The sequence below is a fragment of the Salvelinus alpinus genome, chromosome 14 (assembly GCF_045679555.1).
Source record: "Salvelinus alpinus chromosome 14, SLU_Salpinus.1, whole genome shotgun sequence".
Taxonomy (NCBI): domain Eukaryota; kingdom Metazoa; phylum Chordata; class Actinopteri; order Salmoniformes; family Salmonidae; genus Salvelinus; species Salvelinus alpinus.
The window spans coordinates 18,596,302-18,616,555 of NC_092099.1; the positions used below are offsets into that span (position 1 = coordinate 18,596,302).

General features: G+C 44.3%; 1 protein-coding gene across 2 annotated transcripts in view; it reads left to right on the plus strand.

The window, feature by feature from the left end:
• The window catches only part of tmem237a (transmembrane protein 237a), a 79,301-nt gene that overhangs the window by 38,243 nt on the left and 20,804 nt on the right, over positions 1-20,254 (plus strand). Inside the window, exons 1-3 of one of the 2 annotated variants that reach the window (XM_071340049.1) lie at positions 13,161-13,520; positions 14,625-14,699; positions 16,092-16,250. In XM_071340049.1, coding sequence (XP_071196150.1) covers positions 13,487-13,520; positions 14,625-14,699; positions 16,092-16,250 — 268 coding nt within the window. In that variant the 5' untranslated portion in view covers positions 13,161-13,486. Of the gene's footprint in view, positions 1-13,160; positions 13,521-14,624; positions 14,700-16,091; positions 16,251-20,254 lie in introns of those variants that run through there. The other variant, XM_071340050.1, reaches the window with a different exon arrangement.

The following is a 20,254-nucleotide window of genomic DNA, read 5'->3' on the forward strand; positions in this document are numbered from 1 at the left end:
GTTAGTTGTTCTATTCCCATGCCCAGGTAAGTGGTTATATTCCCATGCCCAGGTTAGTGGTTCTATTCCCATGCCCAGGTTGGTAGTTCTATTCCCATGCCCAGGTTATTGGTTCTATTCCCATGTCCAGGTTATTTGTTCTATTCCCATGTCCAGGTTGGTAGTTCTATTCCCATGCCCAGGTTATTGGTTCTATTCCCATGTCCAGGTTATTTGTTCTATTCACATGTCCAGGTTAGTGGTTCTATTCCCATGCCCAGGTTAGTGGTTCTATTCCCATACCCAGGCTAGTTGTTCTATTCCCATGTCCAGGTTAGTGGTTCTTTTCCCATACCCAGGTTAGTTGTTCTATTCCCATACCCAGGCTACTTGTTCTATTCCCATGTCCAGGTTAGTGGTTCTATTCCCATGTCCAGGTTAGTAGTTATATTCCCATGCCCAGGTTAGTGGTTCTATTCCCATGTCCAGGTTAGTGGTTCTATTCCCATACCCAGGCTAGTTGTTCTATTCCCATGTCCAGGTTAGTGGTTATATTCCCATGTCCAGGTTAGTAGTTCTATTCCCATGTCCAGGTTAGTGGTTCTATTCCCATGTCCAGGTTAGTGGTTCTATTCCCATGTCCAGGTTAGTGGTTCTATTCCCATACCCAGGTTAGTGGTTCTATTCCCATGTCCAGGTTAGTAGTTCTATTCCCATGTCCAGGTTAGTGGTTCTATTCCCATACCCAGGCTAGTTGTTCTATTCCCATGTCCAGGTTAGTGGTTCTATTCCCATACCCAGGTTAGTAGTTCTATTCCCATACCCAGGTTAGTAGTTCTATTCCCATGCCCAGGTTAGTGGTTCTATTCCTATGCCAGGTTAGTGGTTCTATTCCAATTTCCAGGATAGTTATTCTATTCACATGTCCAGGTTAGTGGTTCTATTCCCATGCCCAGGTTAGTGGTTCTATTCTCATGCCCAGGTTAGTTGTTCTATTCCCATGCCCAGGTTAGTGGTTCTATTCCCATGCCCAGGTTAGTGGTTATATTCCCATGCCCAGGTTAGTTGTTCTATTCCCATGCCCAGGTTAGCAGTTATATTCCCATGCCCAGGTAAGTGGTTATATTCCCATGCCCAGGTTAGTGGTTCTATTCCCATGTCCAGGTTAGTGGTTCTATTCCCATTCCCAGGTTAGTTGTTCTATTCCCATGCCCAGGTTAGCAGTTATATTCCCATGCTCAGGTAAGCGGTTATATTCCCATGCCCAGGTTAGTGGTTCTATTCCCATGCCCAGGTTGGTAGTTCTATTCCCATGCCCAGGTTATTGGTTATATTCCCATGTCCAGGTTAGTAGTTATATTCCCATGTCCAGGTTGATAGTTCTATTCCCATGCCCAGGTTAGTGGTTCTATTCCCATGCCCAGGTTATTTGTTCTATTCCCACGCCCAGGTTGGTAGTTCTATTCCCATGCCCAGGTTAATACTTCTATTCCCATGTCCAGGTTAGTAGTTATATTCCCATACCCAGGTTAGTGGTTCTATTCCCATGTCCAGGTTAGTGGTTATATTCCCATGCCCAGGTTAGTGGTTATATTCCCATGCCCAGGTTAATGGTTCTATTCCCATGCCCAGGTTAGTAGTTCTATTCCCATGTCCAGGTTAGTAGTTATATTCCCATGCCCAGGTTAGTGGTTCTATTCCCATGTCCAGGTTAGTGGTTCTATTCCCATGTCCAGGTTAGTGGTTCTATTCCCATGTCCAGGTTAGTGGTTCTATTCCCATGCCCAGTTTAGCAGTTATATTCCCATGGCCAGGTTAGCGGTTCTATTCCCATGGCCAGGTTAGTGGTTCTATTCCCATGTCTAGGTTAGTGGTTATATTCCCATGCCCATATTAGTGGTTCTATTCCCATACCCAGGTTGGTAGTTCTATTCCCATGCCCAGGTTGGTAGTTCTATTCCCATGCCCAGGTTGGTAATTCTATTCCCATGCCCAGGTTAGCGGTTCTATTCCCATGCCCAGGTTAGTGGTTATTTTCTCACGCCCAGGTTAGTGGTTATATTCCCATACCCAGGTTAGTGGTTCTATCCCATGTCCAGGTTAGTGGTTCTATTCCCATGTCCAGGTTAGTGGTTCTATTCCCATACCCAGGTTAGTTGTTCTATTCCCATGTCCAGGTTAGTGGTTCTATTCCCATACCCAGGTTAGTTGTTCTATTCCCATACCCAGGCTACTTGTTCTATTCCCATGTCCAGGTTAGTGGTTCTATTCCCATGTCCAGGTTAGTAGTTCTATTCCCATGTCCAGGTTAGTGGTTCTATACCCATACCCAGGCTAGTTGTTCTATTCCCATGTCCAGGTTAGTGGTTCTATTCCCATGTCCAGGTTAGTAGTTCTATTCCCATTTCCAGGTTAGTAGTTCTATTCCCATGTCCAGGTTAGTGGTTCTATTCCCATGTCCAGGTTAGTGGTTCTATTCCCATGTCCAGGTTAGTGGTTCTATTCCCATACCCAGGTTAGTGGTTCTATTCCCATGCCCAGGTTAGTGGTTCTATTCCTATGCCAGGTTAGTGGTTCTATTCCAATGTCCAGGATAGTTATTCTATTCACATGTCCAGGTTAGTGGTTCTATTCCCATGCCCAGGTTAGTGGTTCTATTCTCATGCCCAGGTTAGTGGTTCTATTCTCATGCCCAGGTTAGTTGTTCTATTCCCATGCCCAGGTAAGTGGTTATATTCCCATGCCCAGGTTAGTGGTTCTATTCCCATGCCCAGGTTGGTAGTTCTATTCCCATGCCCAGGTTATTGGTTCTATTCCCATGTCCAGGTTATTTGTTCTATTCCCATGTCCAGGTTGGTAGTTCTATTCCCATGCCCAGGTTATTGGTTCTATTCCCATGTCCAGGTTATTTGTTCTATTCACATGTCCAGGTTAGTGGTTCTATTCCCATGCCCAGGTTAGTGGTTCTATTCCCATACCCAGGCTAGTTGTTCTATTCCCATGTCCAGGTTAGTGGTTCTTTTCCCATACCCAGGTTAGTTGTTCTATTCCCATACCCAGGCTACTTGTTCTATTCCCATGTCCAGGTTAGTGGTTCTATTCCCATGTCCAGGTTAGTAGTTCTATTCCCATGTCCAGGTTAGTGGTTCTATTCCCATGTCCAGGTTAGTGGTTCTATTCCCATACCCAGGCTAGTTGTTCTATTCCCATGTCCAGGTTAGTGGTTATATTCCCATGTCCAGGTTAGTAGTTCTATTCCCATGTCCAGGTTAGTGGTTCTATTCCCATGTCCAGGTTAGTGGTTCTATTCCCATGTCCAGGTTAGTGGTTCTATTCCCATACCCAGGTTAGTGGTTCTATTCCCATGTCCAGGTTAGTAGTTCTATTCCCATGTCCAGGTTAGTGGTTCTATTCCCATACCCAGGCTAGTTGTTCTATTCCCATGTCCAGGTTAGTGGTTCTATTCCCATACCCAGGTTAGTAGTTATATTCCCATGCCCAGGTTAGTGGTTCTATTCCTATGCCAGGTTAGTGGTTCTATTCCAATTTCCAGGATAGTTATTCTATTCACATGTCCAGGTTAGTGGTTCTATTCCCATGCCCAGGTTAGTGGTTATATTCCCATGCCCAGGTTAGTTGTTCTATTCCCATGCCCAGGTTAGTGGTTCTATTCCCATGCCCAGGTTAGTGGTTATATTCCCATGCCCAGGTTAGTTGTTCTATTCCCATGCCCAGGTTAGCAGTTATATTCCCATGCCCAGGTAAGTGGTTATATTCCCATGCCCAGGTTAGTGGTTCTATTCCCATGTCCAGGTTAGTGGTTCTATTCCCATGCCCAGGTTAGTTGTTCTATTCCCATGCCCAGGTTAGCAGTTATATTCCCATGCTCAGGTAAGCGGTTCTATTCCCATGCCCAGGTTAGTGGTTCTATTCCCATGCCCAGGTTGGTAGTTCTATTCCCATGCCCAGGTTATTGGTTATATTCCCATGTCCAGGTTAGTAGTTATATTCCCATGTCCAGGTTGATAGTTCTATTCCCATGCCCAGGTTAGTGGTTCTATTCCCATGCCCAGGTTAGTGGTTCTATTCCCATGCCCAGGTTATTTGTTCTATTCCCACGCCCAGGTTGGTAGTTCTATTCCCATGCCCAGGTTAATACTTCTATTCCCATGTCCAGGTTAGTAGTTATATTCCCATACCCAGGTTAGTGGTTCTATTCCCATGTCCAGGTTAGTGGTTATATTCCCATGCCCAGGTTAGTGGTTATATTCCCATGCCCAGGTTAATGGTTCTATTCCCATGCCCAGGTTAGTAGTTCTATTCCCATGTCCAGGTTAGTAGTTATATTCCCATGCCCAGGTTAGTGGTTCTATTCCCATGTCCAGGTTAGTGCTTCTATTCCCATGTCCAGGTTAGTGGTTCTATTCCCATGCCCAGTTTAGCAGTTATATTCCCATGGCCAGGTTAGCGGTTCTATTCCCATGGCCAGGTTAGTGGTTCTATTCCCATGTCTAGGTTAGTGGTTATATTCCCATGCCCATATTAGTGGTTCTATTCCCATACCCAGGTTGGTAGTTCTATTCCCATGCCCAGGTTGGTAGTTCTATTCCCATGCCCAGGTTGGTAATTCTATTCCCATGCCCAGGTTAGCGGTTCTATTCCCATGCCCAGGTTAGTGGTTATTTTCTCACGCCCAGGTTAGTGGTTATATTCCCATACCCAGGTTAGTGGTTCTATCCCATGTCCAGGTTAGTGGTTCTATTCCCATGTCCAGGTTAGTGGTTCTATTCCCATACCCAGGCTAGTTGTTCTATTCCCATGTCCAGGTTAGTGGTTCTATTCCCATACCCAGGTTAGTTGTTCTATTCCCATACCCAGGCTACTTGTTCTATTCCCATGTCCAGGTTAGTGGTTCTATTCCCATGTCCAGGTTAGTAGTTCTATTCCCATGTCCAGGTTAGTGGTTCTATACCCATACCCAGGCTAGTTGTTCTATTCCCATGTCCAGGTTAGTGGTTCTATTCCCATGTCCAGGTTAGTAGTTCTATTCCCATTTCCAGGTTAGTAGTTCTATTCCCATGTCCAGGTTAGTGGTTCTATTCCCATGTCCAGGTTAGTGGTTCTATTCCCATGTCCAGGTTAGTGGTTCTATTCCCATACCCAGGTTAGTGGTTCTATTCCCATGCCCAGGTTAGTGGTTCTATTCCTATGCCAGGTTAGTGGTTCTATTCCAATGTCCAGGATAGTTATTCTATTCACATGTCCAGGTTAGTGGTTCTATTCCCATGCCCAGGTTAGTGGTTCTATTCTCATGCCCAGGTTAGTGGTTCTATTCTCATGCCCAGGTTAGTTGTTCTATTCCCATGCCCAGGTAAGTGGTTATATTCCCATGCCCAGGTTAGTGGTTCTATTCCCATGCCCAGGTTGGTAGTTCTATTCCCATGCCCAGGTTATTGGTTCTATTCCCATGTCCAGGTTATTTGTTCTATTCCCATGTCCAGGTTGGTAGTTCTATTCCCATGCCCAGGTTATTGGTTCTATTCCCATGTCCAGGTTATTTGTTCTATTCACATGTCCAGGTTAGTGGTTCTATTCCCATGCCCAGGTTAGTGGTTCTATTCCCATACCCAGGCTAGTTGTTCTATTCCCATGTCCAGGTTAGTGGTTCTTTTCCCATACCCAGGTTAGTTGTTCTATTCCCATACCCAGGCTACTTGTTCTATTCCCATGTCCAGGTTAGTGGTTCTATTCCCATGTCCAGGTTAGTAGTTCTATTCCCATGTCCAGGTTAGTGGTTCTATTCCCATGTCCAGGTTAGTGGTTCTATTCCCATACCCAGGCTAGTTGTTCTATTCCCATGTCCAGGTTAGTGGTTATATTCCCATGTCCAGGTTAGTAGTTCTATTCCCATGTCCAGGTTAGTGGTTCTATTCCCATGTCCAGGTTAGTGGTTCTATTCCCATGTCCAGGTTAGTGGTTCTATTCCCATACCCAGGTTAGTGGTTCTATTCCCATGTCCAGGTTAGTAGTTCTATTCCCATGTCCAGGTTAGTGGTTCTATTCCCATACCCAGGCTAGTTGTTCTATTCCCATGTCCAGGTTAGTGGTTCTATTCCCATACCCAGGTTAGTAGTTCTATTCCCATACCCAGGTTAGTAGTTCTATTCCCATGCCCAGGTTAGTGGTTCTATTCCTATGCCAGGTTAGTGGTTCTATTCCAATTTCCAGGATAGTTATTCTATTCACATGTCCAGGTTAGTGGTTCTATTCCCATGCCCAGGTTAGTGGTTCTATTCTCATGCCCAGGTTAGTTGTTCTATTCCCATGCCCAGGTTAGTGGTTCTATTCCCATGCCCAGGTTAGTGGTTATATTCCCATGCCCAGGTTAGTTGTTCTATTCCCATGCCCAGGTTAGCAGTTATATTCCCATGCCCAGGTAAGTGGTTATATTCCCATGCCCAGGTTAGTGGTTCTATTCCCATGTCCAGGTTAGTGGTTCTATTCCCATGCCCAGGTTAGTTGTTCTATTCCCATGCCCAGGTTAGCAGTTATATTCCCATGCTCAGGTAAGCGGTTATATTCCCATGCCCAGGTTAGTGGTTCTATTCCCATGCCCAGGTTGGTAGTTCTATTCCCATGCCCAGGTTATTGGTTATATTCCCATGTCCAGGTTAGTAGTTATATTCCCATGTCCAGGTTGATAGTTCTATTCCCATGCCCAGGTTAGTGGTTCTATTCCCATGCCCAGGTTATTTGTTCTATTCCCACGCCCAGGTTGGTAGTTCTATTCCCATGCCCAGGTTAATACTTCTATTCCCATGTCCAGGTTAGTAGTTATATTCCCATACCCAGGTTAGTGGTTCTATTCCCATGTCCAGGTTAGTGGTTATATTCCCATGCCCAGGTTAGTGGTTATATTCCCATGCCCAGGTTAATGGTTCTATTCCCATGCCCAGGTTAGTAGTTCTATTCCCATGTCCAGGTTAGTAGTTATATTCCCATGCCCAGGTTAGTGGTTCTATTCCCATGTCCAGGTTAGTGGTTCTATTCCCATGTCCAGGTTAGTGGTTCTATTCCCATGTCCAGGTTAGTGGTTCTATTCCCATGCCCAGTTTAGCAGTTATATTCCCATGGCCAGGTTAGCGGTTCTTTTCCCATGGCCAGGTTAGTGGTTCTATTCCCAAGCCCAGGTTAGTAGTTCTATTCCCATGCCCATGTTAGTGGTTCTATTCCCATGCCCAGGTTATTTGTTCTATTCCCACGCCCAGGTTGGTAGTTCTATTCCCATGCCCAGGTTAATACTTCTATTCCCATGTCCAGGTTAGTAGTTCTATTCCCATGCCCAGGTTAGTGGTTCTTTTCCCATACCCAGGTTAGTGGTTCTATTCCCATGTCCAGGTTAGTGGTTCTATTCCCATGCCCAGGTTAATGGTTCTATTCCCATGCCCAGGTTAGTAGTTCTATTCCCATGCCCAGGTTAGTAGTTCTATTCCCATGTCCAGGTTAGTAGTTATATTCCCATGCCCAGGTTAGTAGTTCTATTCCCATGTCCAGGTTAGTGGCTCTATTCCCATGCCCAGGTTAGTGGTTCAATTCCCATGTCCAGGTTAGTGGTTCTATTCCCATGCCCAGTTTAGCAGTTATATTCCCATGGCCAGGTTAGCGGTTCTATTCCCATGGCCAGGTTAGCGGTTCTATTCCCATGCCCAGGTTAGTAGTTCTATTCCCATGCCCAGGTTAATTGGTTATATTCCTATGCCAGGTTAGTGGTTCTATTCCAATTTCCAGGATAGTTATTCTATTCACATGTCCAGGTTAGTGGTTCTATTCCCATGCCCAGGTTAGTAGTTCTATTCCCATGCCCAGGTAAGTGGTTCTATTCCTATGCCAGGTTAGTGGTTCTATTCCAATTTCCAGGATAGTTATTCTATTCACATGCCCAGGTTAGTGGTTCTATTATCATGCCCAGGTTAGTTGTTCTATTCCCATGCCCAGGTAAGTGTTTATATTCCCATGCCCAGGTTAGTGGTTCTATTCCCATGCCCAGGTTGGTAGTTCTATTCCCATGCCCAGGTTATTTGTTCTATTCCCACGCCCAGGTTGGTAGTTCTATTCCCATGCCCAGGTTAATACTTATATTCCCATGTCCAGGTTAGTAGTTCTATTCCCATGTCCAGGTTAGTGGTTCTATTCCCATGCCCAGGTTAGCAGTTATATTCCCAAGGCCAGGTTAGCGGTTCTATTCCCATACCCAGGTTAGTGGTTCTATTCCCATGCCCAGGTTAGTAGTTCTATTCCCAATCCCAGGTTAGTGGTTCTATTCCTATGCCAGGTTAGTGGTTCTATTCCAATTTCCAGGATAGTTATTCTATTCACATGTCCAGGTTAGTGGTTCTATTCCCATGCCCAGGTTAGTGGTTCTATTCCCATGCCCAGGTTAGTGGTTATATTCCCATTCCCAGGTTAGTGGTTCTATTCCAATTTCCAGGATAGTTATTCTATTCACATGTCCAGGTTAGTGGTTCTATTCCCATGCCCAGGTTAGTGGTTCTATTCCCATACCCAGGTTAGTAGTTCTATTCCCATACCCAGGTTAGTGGTTCTATTCCCATACCCAGGTTAGTAGTTCTATTCCCATACCCAGGTTAGTGGTTCTATTCCTATGCCAGGTTAGTAGTTCTATTCCCATTCCCAGGTTAGTGGTTCTATTCCAATTTCCAGGATAGTTATTCTATTCACATGTCCAGGTTAGAGGTTCTATTCCCATGCCCAGGTTAGTAGTTCTATTCCCATGCCCAGGTTAGTGGTTCTATTCCTTTGCCAGGTTAGTGGTTCTATTCCCATTTCCAGGATAGTTATTCTATTCCCATGCCCAGGTTAGAAGTTCTATTCCCATGCCCAGGTTAGTGGTTATATTCCCATGTCCAGGTTAGTAGTTCTATTCCCATGTCCAGGTTAGTAGTTCTATTCCCATGGCCAGGTTAGTGGTTCTATTCCCATGTCCAGGTTAGTAGTTCTATTCCCATGTCCAGGTTAGTAGTTATATTCCCAGACCCAGGTTAGTCGTTCTATTCCCATGCCCAGGTTAGAAGTTCTATTCCCATGTCCAGGTTAGTGGTTCTATTCCCATGTCCAGGTTAGTTGTTCTATTCCCATGTCCAGGTTAGTGGTTCTATTCCCATGTCCAGGTTAGTTGTTCTATTCCCATGTCCAGGTTAGTGGTTCTATTCCCATGCCCAGGTTAGTAGTTCTATTCCCATGTCCAGGTTAGTAGTTATATTCCCATGTCCAGGTTAGTAGTTATATTCCCATGCCCAGGTTAGTAGTTCTATTCCCATGTCCAGGTTAGTGGCTCTATTCCCATGCCCAGGTTAGTGGTTCAATTCCCATGTCCAGGTTAGTGGTTCTATTCCCATGCCCAGTTTAGCAGTTATATTCCCATGGCCAGGTTAGCGGTTCTATTCCCATGGCCAGGTTAGCGGTTCTATTCCCATGCCCAGGTTAGTAGTTCTATTCCCATGCCGAGGTTAATTGATTATATTCCTATGCCAGGTTAGTGGTTCTATTCCAATTTCCAGGATAGTTATTCTATTCACATGTCCAGGTTAGTGGTTCTATTCCCATGCCCAGGTTAGTAGTTCTATTCCCATGCCCAGGTTAGTGGTTCTATTCCTATGCCAGGTTAGTGGTTCTATTCCAATTTCCAGGATAGTTATTCTATTCACATGCCCAGGTTAGTGATTCTATTCTCATGCCCAGGTTAGTTGTTCTATTCCCATGCCCAGGTAAGTGTTTATATTCCCATGCCCAGGTTAGTGGTTCTATTCCCATGCCCAGGTTGGTAGTTCTATTCCCATGCCCAGGTTATTTGTTCTATTCCCACGCCCAGGTTGGTAGTTCTATTCCCATGCCCAGGTTAATACTTCTATTCCCATGTCCAGGTTAGTAGTTCTATTCCCATGTCCAGGTTAGTGGTTCTATTCCCATGCCCAGGTTAGCAGTTATATTCCCATGCCCAGGTTAGCGGTTCTATTCCCATACCCAGGTTAGTGGTTCTATTCCCATGCCCAGGTTAGTAGTTCTATTCCCAATCCCAGGTTAGTGGTTCTATTCCTATGCCAGGTTAGTGGTTCTATTCCAATTTCCAGGATAGTTATTCTATTCACATGTCCAGGTTAGTGGTTCTATTCCCATGCCCAGGTTAGTGGTTCTATTCCCATGCCCAGGTTAGTGGTTATATTCCCATTCCCAGGTTAGTGGTTCTATTCCAATTTCCAGGATAGTTATTCTATTCACATGTCCAGGTTAGTGGTTCTATTCCCATGCCCAGGTTAGTGGTTCTATTCCCATACCCAGGTTAGTAGTTCTATTCCCATACTCAGGTTAGTGGTTCTATTCCTATGCCAGGTTAGTAGTTCTATTCCCATTCCCAGGTTAGTGGTTCTATTCCAATTTCCAGGATAGTTATTCTATTCACATGTCCAGGTTAGTGGTTCTATTCCCATGCCCAGGTTAGTAGTTCTATTCCCATGCCCAGGTTAGTGGTTATATTCCTATGCCAGGTTAGTGGTTCTATTCCCATTTCCAGGATAGTTATTCTATTCCCATGCCCAGGTTAGAAGTTCTATTCCCATGCCCAGGTTAGTGGTTATATTCCCATGTCCAGGTTAGTAGTTCTATTCCCATGTCCAGGTTAGTAGTTCTATTCCCATGGCCAGGTTAGTGGTTCTATTCCCATGTCCAGGTTAGTAGTTCTATTCCCATGTCCAGGTTAGTAGTTATATTCCCAGACCCAGGTTAGTCGTTCTATTCCCATGCCCCGGTTAGAAGTTCTATTCCCATGTCCAGGTTAGTGGTTCTATTCCCATGTCCAGGTTAGTTGTTCTATTCCCATGTCCAGGTTAGTGGTTCTATTCCCATGCCCAGGTTAGTAGTTCTATTCCCATGTCCAGGTTAGTAGTTCTATTCCCATGTCCAGGTTAGTAGTTTTATCTTAAAACAACTCAGCGTAATTTATTTTCTCTGACCGACATGATCCAAAATGACAATTTGTACCCTACATATGTATTGTGTTGGTGTTGTCAGCGAACGGTCAGCTGATGTGGTGCCACCCTCGTAGTGTCATCTAATATGGTCCACCCTTGTAGTGTCATCTAATATGGTCCACCCTCGTAGTGTCATCTAATATTGTCCACCCTCGTAGTATCATCTAATATGGTCCATCCTCGTAGTATCATCTAATATGGTCCACCCTCGTAGTATCATCTAATATGGTCCACCCTCGTAGTATCATCTAATATGGTCCACCCTCGTAGTGTCATCTAATATGGTCCACCCTCGTAGTGTCATCTAATATGGTCCACCCTCGTAGTATCATCTAATATGGTCCACCCTCGTAGTATCATCTAATATGGTCCACCCTCGTAGTGTCAGCTAATATGGTCCACCATCGTAGTGTCAGCTAATATGGTCCACCCTCGTAGTATCATCTAATATGGTCCACCCTCGTAGTATCATCTAATATGGTCCACCCTCGTAGTATCATCTAATATGGTCCACCCTCGTAGTGTCAGCTAATATGGTCCACCATCGTAGTGTCAGCTAATATGGTCCACCCTCATAGTGTCAGCTAATATGGTCCACCCTCGTAGTATCATCTAATATTGTCCACCCTCATAGTGTCAGCTAATATGGTCCACCCTCGTAGTATCATCTAATATGGTCCACCCTCATAGTGTCACCCTCGTAGTGTCAGTTGATGTGGTCCACCCTCGTGGTGCCACCTGATGTCACCATTGTAGTGTCAGTTGATGTGGTCCACCCTCGTGGTGCCACCTGATGTCACCATTGTAGTGTCATCTAATATGGTCCACCCTCGTATTGTCATCTAATATGGTCCACCCTCGTGGTGCCACCTGATGTCACCATAGTAGTGTCATCTAATATGGTCCACCCTCGTAGTATCATCTAATATGGTCCACCCTCGTAGTGTCATCTAATATGGTCCACCCTCGTAGTATCATCTAATATGGTCCACCCTCGTAGTATCATCTAATATGGTCCACCCTCGTAGTGTCAGCTAATATGGTCCACCATCGTAGTGTCAGCTAATATGGTCCACCCTCGTAGTATCATCTAATATGGTCCACCCTCGTAGTATCATCTAATATGGTCCACCCTCGTAGTATCATCTAATATGGTCCACCCTCGTAGTGTCAGCTAATATGGTCCACCATCGTAGTGTCAGCTAATATGGTCCACCCTCATAGTGTCAGCTAATATGGTCCACCCTCGTAGTATCATCTAATATTGTCCACCCTCATAGTGTCAGCTAATATGGTCCACCCTCGTAGTATCATCTAATATGGTCCACCCTCATAGTGTCACCCTCGTAGTGTCAGTTGATGTGGTCCACCCTCGTGGTGCCACCTGATGTCACCATTGTAGTGTCAGTTGATGTGGTCCACCCTCGTGGTGCCACCTGATGTCACCATTGTAGTGTCATCTAATATGGTCCACCCTCGTATTGTCATCTAATATGGTCCACCCTCGTGGTGCCACCTGATGTCACCATAGTAGTGTCATCTAATATGGTCCACCCTCGTATTGTCATCTAATATGGTCCACCCTCGTAGTGTCATCTAATATGGTCCACCCTCGTATTGTCATCTAATATGGTCCACCCTCGTGGTGCCACCTGATGTCACCATTGTAGTGTCATCTAATATGGTCCACCCTCGTATTGTCATCTAATATGGTCCACCCTTGTAGTGTCAGTTGATGTGGTCCACCCTTGTAGTGTCAGTTGATGTGGTCCACCCTCGTGGTGTCACCTGATGTCACCATAGTGTCGTCATTGAGCCCTTGTATACGTGAGAAGCAGACTATAGGAGAGATAATAGGATCACTTCCTATAGACCTAAATGGCTCTAGTGGGCTAGTGGCCTCTCTCTCGATCTCTCTCTGTCTCTTTCTCCCTCTCTCTCTCTCCCTCTCCTCTCTCTCTCTCCCCCCTCCCTCTCTCTCTCTCTCTCCCTCTCCTCTCTCTCTCTCCCCCCTCTCTCTCTCTCTCTCTCTCTCTCTCACTCCCCCTTCTCTCTCGCTAGCTGCCTCCCCCCTCCTCTTTCTCTCTGAAGCCCAGGTAGAGTTGGCCTCTCTGTAGGTGGAATGGGGAGGAGGTAATTATCATAGACCTGGTTTACCTGGTTAATACACTCATTGTGTTCTCTATCAGTTACGGGTCTGGTACAGGTTTGACAGCTAGCCAACCGATAGGCTGTCACAACCTAATCAACCTGCTTACAGCCAACCAATAGGCTGTCACAACCAACCTGCTTATCCTCGGGTCAAGCTAAGCTGTTTCTGAGAAGAGACAGTCTCATCTCAGTGCAAGGAGATAGTACAGTGGATAAACACCATAGGAGACGGTCGGAGAGGGAAGCCAGAAAGGGGACAGATTTGTATCTGATATTACTGTTGTTGGTGTTTTCTCCTCTGGACTCTTTTCATGGTTGTTGCCGAACGCAGTCAAGACAGAGCCGGTGAGTAGGTCTGTCTGTCTGTCTGTCTGTCTGTCTGTCTGTCTGTCTGTCTGTCTGTCTGTCTGTCTGTCTGTCTGGCTGGCTGGCTGGCTGGCTGGCTGGCTGTGTTTGTCGTCTGTCTGTCTGTCTGTCTGTCTGTCTGTCTGTCTGTCTGTCTGTCTGTCTGTCTGTCTGTCTGTCTGTGTTTGTCGTCTGTCTGTCTGTGTTTGTCGTCTGTCTTGTATTGTTACTCTGAAAGACACGTTTCTTTGTTTACCAGACGGTCTATACAACATACTTACTAGAAGATGTACATATCATACGTACACTGAGTGGACAAAACATTAGGAACACCTGCTCTTTCCATGACAGAGACTGACCAGGTGAAAGCTATGATCCCTTATTGATGTCACTTGTTAAATCCACATCACTCAATGTAGATGAAGGGGGAGGAGACGGGGTTAAAGAAGGATTGTCAAGCCTTGAGACAATTGAGACATGGATTGTGTTTGTGTGCCATTCAGAGGGTGAATGGACAAGACAAAAAGATTTAAGTGCCTTTGAACAGGGTATGGTAGTAGGTGCCAGGTACACCAGTTTGTGCCAAGAACTGCAACGTTGCTGGGTTTTCCATACTCAACAGTTTCCCGTGTGTATCAAGAATGGTCCACCACCCAAAGGACATCCAGCCAACTTGACACAACTGTGGGAAAGCATTGGAGTCAACATGGACCAGCATCCCTGTGGAACGCTTTCAACTCCTTGTAGAGTCCGACGAACTGAGGCTGTTCTGAGGGCATAGGGGGGGTGGGGGGTTCAACTCAATATTAGGAAGGTGTTCCTAATGTTTTGTCCACTCAATGTAGATAGACTGCATAGACATTTGTTAAGTCTGTTCAGGTGTCTGCAAGGTCTATTGTACCACTGCCCTCAGATACCTTATATGGGTATGTACGTTAATTATGTTAATGCATATGTTAATGTATGGTAATTATGTTAATGTATGTTGATTATGTTAATGTATGTTAATTATGTTAATGTATATTACTCTAGGTTCACAATATATGTATGTTAATGAGAGATAGCTACTCTAAAACCTTATTCAAATTTGATTGATCCGTCCAGACGTGATGCCAATCACCAAATCAACCAAGAAGAAGAAATGGAAGAAGGAAGCGGGTGACGTGGAGGACCCAGAAGGTGGGTTGATAAGGAATACACACTATGCTTAAAGGGCCAATCTGCAATTCAAACGATAACAAAGTGGGCACCCCCGCCTCTGTTTTGTTTAAAAAAAAGAAGCTTTTAACCAATCAGTCATCTGAGTCAGTGCAGTACAAGTTGAGTGTCCGTTCTCTATGTTGAAAGTAAGTAGTTAACTTGTTCTCTGAAAAAAAACAGCATTGCATTTGGTCAAAGACAATTCTCTCCATTTTACTAACAGCAGGAAGCAATCTGATTGGACGGCTGTTAGTCAGCAAAGGGTGCTTTACTATTTTCAGGCACTTTAATTACTTTAACTTCCTGTGGGGACACACTCCTTTAGGCTTTGGTTAAAGATATAGCAACTAGGGGTGACAATAGTCTGCTACCATTCTCAATAGTGTCCCTTCAAGGTTATCTGTACCTGGTGGCTCGTCATTGTTGACGTACAGTACCAGTCAAAAGTTTGGACACGCCTACTCATTCAAGGGTTTTTCTTTATTTTTACTATTTTCTACATTGTAGTGAAGACATTGAAACTATGAAATAACACATATGGAATCATGTAGTAACCAAAAAAAGTGTTAAACAAATCAAAATATATTTTATTTTTGAGATTCTTCAAAGTAGCCTCCCTTTGCCTTGATGAGAGCTTTGCACACTCTTGGCATTCTCTCAACCAGCTTCATGAGGTAGTCACCTGGAACTTGCCTTGTTAAAAGTTAATTCGTGAGCCAATCAGTTGTGTTGTGACAAGGTAGGGGGGGGATCTACTGTCCTGTAGGTTTTCAGTCCAACACTAATTTAGCATATCTGATTTAGCTAGTTATGGTCTTGTTGAACAGCTAATTAGTAGAATCAGGTGTGTTAAATTAGGGTTGGGCACAGGAAGGTAGGAAGAGGGTTGGGCAGCCTTGATGTAAATCATAAAACATATATATTGTTATATAGATGATGTTTTCATCCCAATGTTACATAAAACCCTAACTAGAACTTAATGGGAATCGTAACTAATGTCAGGGGAATGTTCCCGGTTTGCTGGGGATGACATAATTTCCAATGAACTCTGAACTCCTCCAACTATTGACACAAAACTGATCATCAACACACATCTGAGTTAAAATAAATTAAAGTGTGTAAACATTGATATGATATTTTATGCTGAAACATATTAAACATGGAACCGTATTCACTAAGTAGATTGGTTATATTTAGGATAATGTTTTACTGCTTTGTCATTCTATTTTCAATATTAATATTAATGTATTATTATATTTTTTTACTTTACATGTTAAGAAAATTCCATAAAATCCTAAAAGTTTTCACAATTCTGCTACTTTACTGGTTTGCCAACTCATGTCTGTGTACTGAATGAAGTGTCCTCCTCAGGGTGTTCTGCTGTCTGCTACCCAGGCAGCCCTCCAGAGCCAGGTATTGAGATGGAGGGACTGGCCAGCAGGAGGCAGTCAGAGACGGTCCCTCTGACCCCTGAACCACAGGAAGTCCCACCACAGAAGAGGAAGAAGAAAAAGAAAGCTCAGACCCAAGGTACCCTAGGTTCTGTTACCCTAGGTTCTGTTACCCTAGGTTCTGTTACTCTAGATTCTGTTACCCTAGGTTATGTTACTCTAGGTTCTGTTACCCTAGTACCCTGGGTTCTGTTACCCTAGTACCCTGGGTTCTGTCACCCTAGTACCCTGGGTTCTGTTACCCTAGTACCCTGGGTTATGTTACCCTAGTACCCTGGGTTATGTTACCCTAGGTTCTGTTACCCTAGGTTCTCTTACTCTAGGTTCTGTTACTCTAGGTTCTGTTACTCTAGTACCCTGGGTTCTGTTACCCTAGTACCCTGGGTTCTGTTACCCTAGTACCCTAGGTTCTCTTACTCTAGGTTCTCTTACCCTATGTTCTGTTACCCTAGGTTCTGTTACCCTAGGTTCCCTTACTCTAGGTTCTGTTACTCTAGTACCCTGGGTTCTGTTACCCTAGGTTATGTTACTCTAGGTTCTGTTACTCTAAGTTCTGTTACTCTATGTTCTGTTACCCTAGGTTCTGTTACTCTAGGTTCTGTTACCCTAGTACCCTGGGTTCTGTTACCCTAGGTTCTGTTACTCTAGGTTCTGTTACTCTAGGTTCTGTTACCCTAGGTTCTGTTACTCTAGGTTCTCTTACCCTAGGTTCTGTTACCCTAGGTTCCCTTACTCTAGGTTATGTTACTCTAGTACCCTGGGTTCTGTTACCCTAGTACCCTAGGTTCTGTTACTCTAGGTTCTGTTACTCTAAGTTCTGTTACTCTATGTTCTGTTACCCTAGGTTCTCTTACTCTAGGTTCTGTTACTCTAGTACCCTGGGTTCTGTTACCCTAGGTTCTGTTACTCTAGGTTCTGTTACTCTAGGTTCTGTTACCCTAGGTTCTGTTACTCTAGGTTCTGTTACCCTAGGTTTTGTTACCCTAGGTTCTGTTACTCTAGGTTCTGTTACCATAGGTTCTGTTACCCTAGTACCCTGTGTTCTGTTACCCTAGTACCCTAGGTTCTGTTACGCTAGGTTCTGTTACTCTAGGTTCTGTTACCATAGGTTCTGTTACCCTAGTACCCTGTGTTCTAGTACCCTAGGTTATGTTACTCAAGGTTCTGTTACTCTAGGTTCTGTTACCATAGGTTATGTTACCCTAGTACCCTAGGTTCTGTTACCCTAGGTTATGTTACCCTAGGTTCTGTTACTCTAGGTTCTGTTACTCTAGGTTATGTTACTCTATGTTCTGTTACTCTAGTACCCTAGGTTCTGTTACTCTAGGTTCTGTTATTCTAGGTTCTGTTACCATATGTTCTGTTACCCTAGTATCCTAGGTTCTGTTACTCTAGGTTCTGGTACTCTAGGTTCTGTTACTCTATGTTCTGTTACTCTAGTACCCCGGGTTCTGTTACCCTAGTACCCTAGGTTCTGTTACTCTAGGTTCTGTTACCATAGGTTCTGTTACTCTAGGTTCTGTTACCATAGGTTCTGTTACCCTAGTACCCTGTGTTCTGTTACCCTAGTACCCTAGGTTCTGTTACTCTAGGTTCTGTTACTCTAGGTTCTGTTACTCTATGTTCTGTTACCCTAGGTTCTGCCTGCAGAGGGAAGCATAATTTGTCTGATTCTCTGTAATAATGGTATGGGAATAACAAGACATTTTATTTTGTAAAGTGGTTTCTTGCCTCAAACAACATGTTCAGTCACCTGCTTGTCTGAAGGACAAGTGGATAAACAGGTTAATGTCAAGGCCTGCATGTTTATTTTCAATTCTCGTGGAATGTAGGTCCTACATTGAACACCACACATTGACTGCTACTGTAGACTGAATAATAGAACAGCTATTTTAATGTTAAAATGGGATGTGTTTTTCTCAATTGTTTTTTATGGTATCCCACTGTAGTAGATGTCTCCTACATAAACCATGAACTTTTACAAGACCATTCATTATGCAATCATTCTAAAAGCAACGGCGTATTAAAAAAACTGTTTTGGTGCACGATTAAAAATATCTATTTTTATTTCTCAAACTGTTAATTGAGGCACGCCTCCATTCACATTTCAGGCAACAGGCCGTCAGCGAGTCACTCACCACTTTACAACGTCAGCTGGAGACAGTAGGCATGAATGTTTTATTTCATATTATGAGGCATGTCTTACCTCGCATCAAAGTAGCCTGTAGGAAGAATCCAACCAGGGAAATGGGGAGGCAAATTCTTTTATAAAGACTTCAAAGGCGGAGGGTGAGTTTGGGGAAGCTTACAATTTATCCTAACCGGTTCTACCGTTCAGTTTCTCAAAATCATAATCATAAAAAATCTGAATTAAAATGTTGAAAATCTCAAAGCTAAAAGTCAACTAATGTGAGATCTCATTGGCGGCTAAAGAAATGACCTCATAGAACTCATAGCCTATAAAATCAAATGTTATTTGTCACATGCACTGAATACAACAGGTGTATTCACCTTACCGTGAAATGCTTACTTACAAGTCCTTAACCAACAATGCAGTTTTAAGAAAATGAGAGTTAAGAAAAGATTTACCGGGGTACAGGTTAGTCAAGGTAATTGAGGTAATATGTACATGTAGGTAGGGGTGAAGGGACTATGCACTGATAACAAACAGCGAGTAGCAGCAGTGTAGAATAAGGGGGGAGGGGGGGTGGTCAATGTAAATAGTCTTATGGCTTGGGGGTAGAAGCTGTTAAGGAGCCTTGTGGACCTAGACTTGGTGCTCTGTGGGGTAGCAGAGAGAAGGTGGCTGGAGTCTTTGAAAAATGTTTGGGCCTTCCTCTGACACCGCCTAGTATAGAGGTCCTGGATGGCAGGAAGCTTGGCCCCGGTGATGTACTGGGGGCTGTATGCACTACCCTCTGTACAGCCTTACGGTCGGATGACGAGCAGTTTCCATACCAGGGGTTGATGCAACCGGTCAGGATGCTCTCGATAGTGCAGCTGTAGAACCCTGTTTAGAATGGTGTTTTCCCAGGTGTTTTCCCAGGTGGGCTGTTTAGAATGGTGTTTTCCCAGGTGTGCTGTTTAGAATGGTGTTTTCCCAGGTGTGCTGTTTAGAATGGTGTTTTCCCAGGTGGTCTGTTTAGAATGGTGTTTTCCCAGGTGGGCTGTTTAGAATGGTGTTTTCCCAGGTGGGCTGTTTAGAATGGTGTTTTCCCAGGTGGTCTGTTTAGAATGGTGTTTTCCCAGGTGTGCTGTTTAGAATGGTGTTTTCCCAGGTGTGCTGTTTAGAATGGTGTTTTCCCAGGTGGTCTGTTTAGAATGGTGTTTTCCCAGGTGGTCTGTTTAGAATGGTGTTTTCCCAGGTGTGCTGTTTAGAATGGTGTTTTCCCAGGTGTGCTGTTTAGAATGGTGTTTTCCCAGGTGGTCTGTTTAGAATGGTGTGTTCCCAGGTGTGCTGTTTAGAATGGTGTTTTCCCAGGTGTGCTGTTTAGAATGGTGTTTTCCCAGGTGTGCTGTTTAGAATGGTGTTTTCCCAGGTGTGCTGTTTAGAATGGTGTTTTCCCAGGTGTGCTGTTTAGAATGGTGTTTTCCCAGGTGGTCTGTTTAGAATGGTGTTTTCCCAGGTGGTCTGTTTAGAATGGTGTTTTCCCAGGTGGGCTGTTTAGAATGGTGTTTTCCCAGGTGGGCTGTTTAGAATGGTGTTTTCCCAGGTGGTCTGTTTAGAATGGTGTTTTCCCAGGTGTGCTGTTTAGAATGGTGTTTTCCCAGGTGTGCTGTTTAGAATGGTGTTTTCCCAGGTGGTCTGTTTAGAATGGTGTGTTCCCAGGTGTGCTGTTTAGAATGGTGTTTTCCCAGGTGTGCTGTTTAGAATGGTGTTTTCCCAGGTGTGCTGTTTAGAATGGTGTTTTCCCAGGTGTGCTGTTTAGAATGGTGTTTTCCCAGGTGTGCTGTTTAGAATGGTGTTTTCCCAGGTGGTCTGTTTAGAATGGTGTTTTCCCAGGTGGGCTGTTTAGAATGGTGTTTTCCCAGGTGGGCTGTTTAGAATGGTGTTTTCCCAGGTGGGCTGTTTAGAATGGTGTT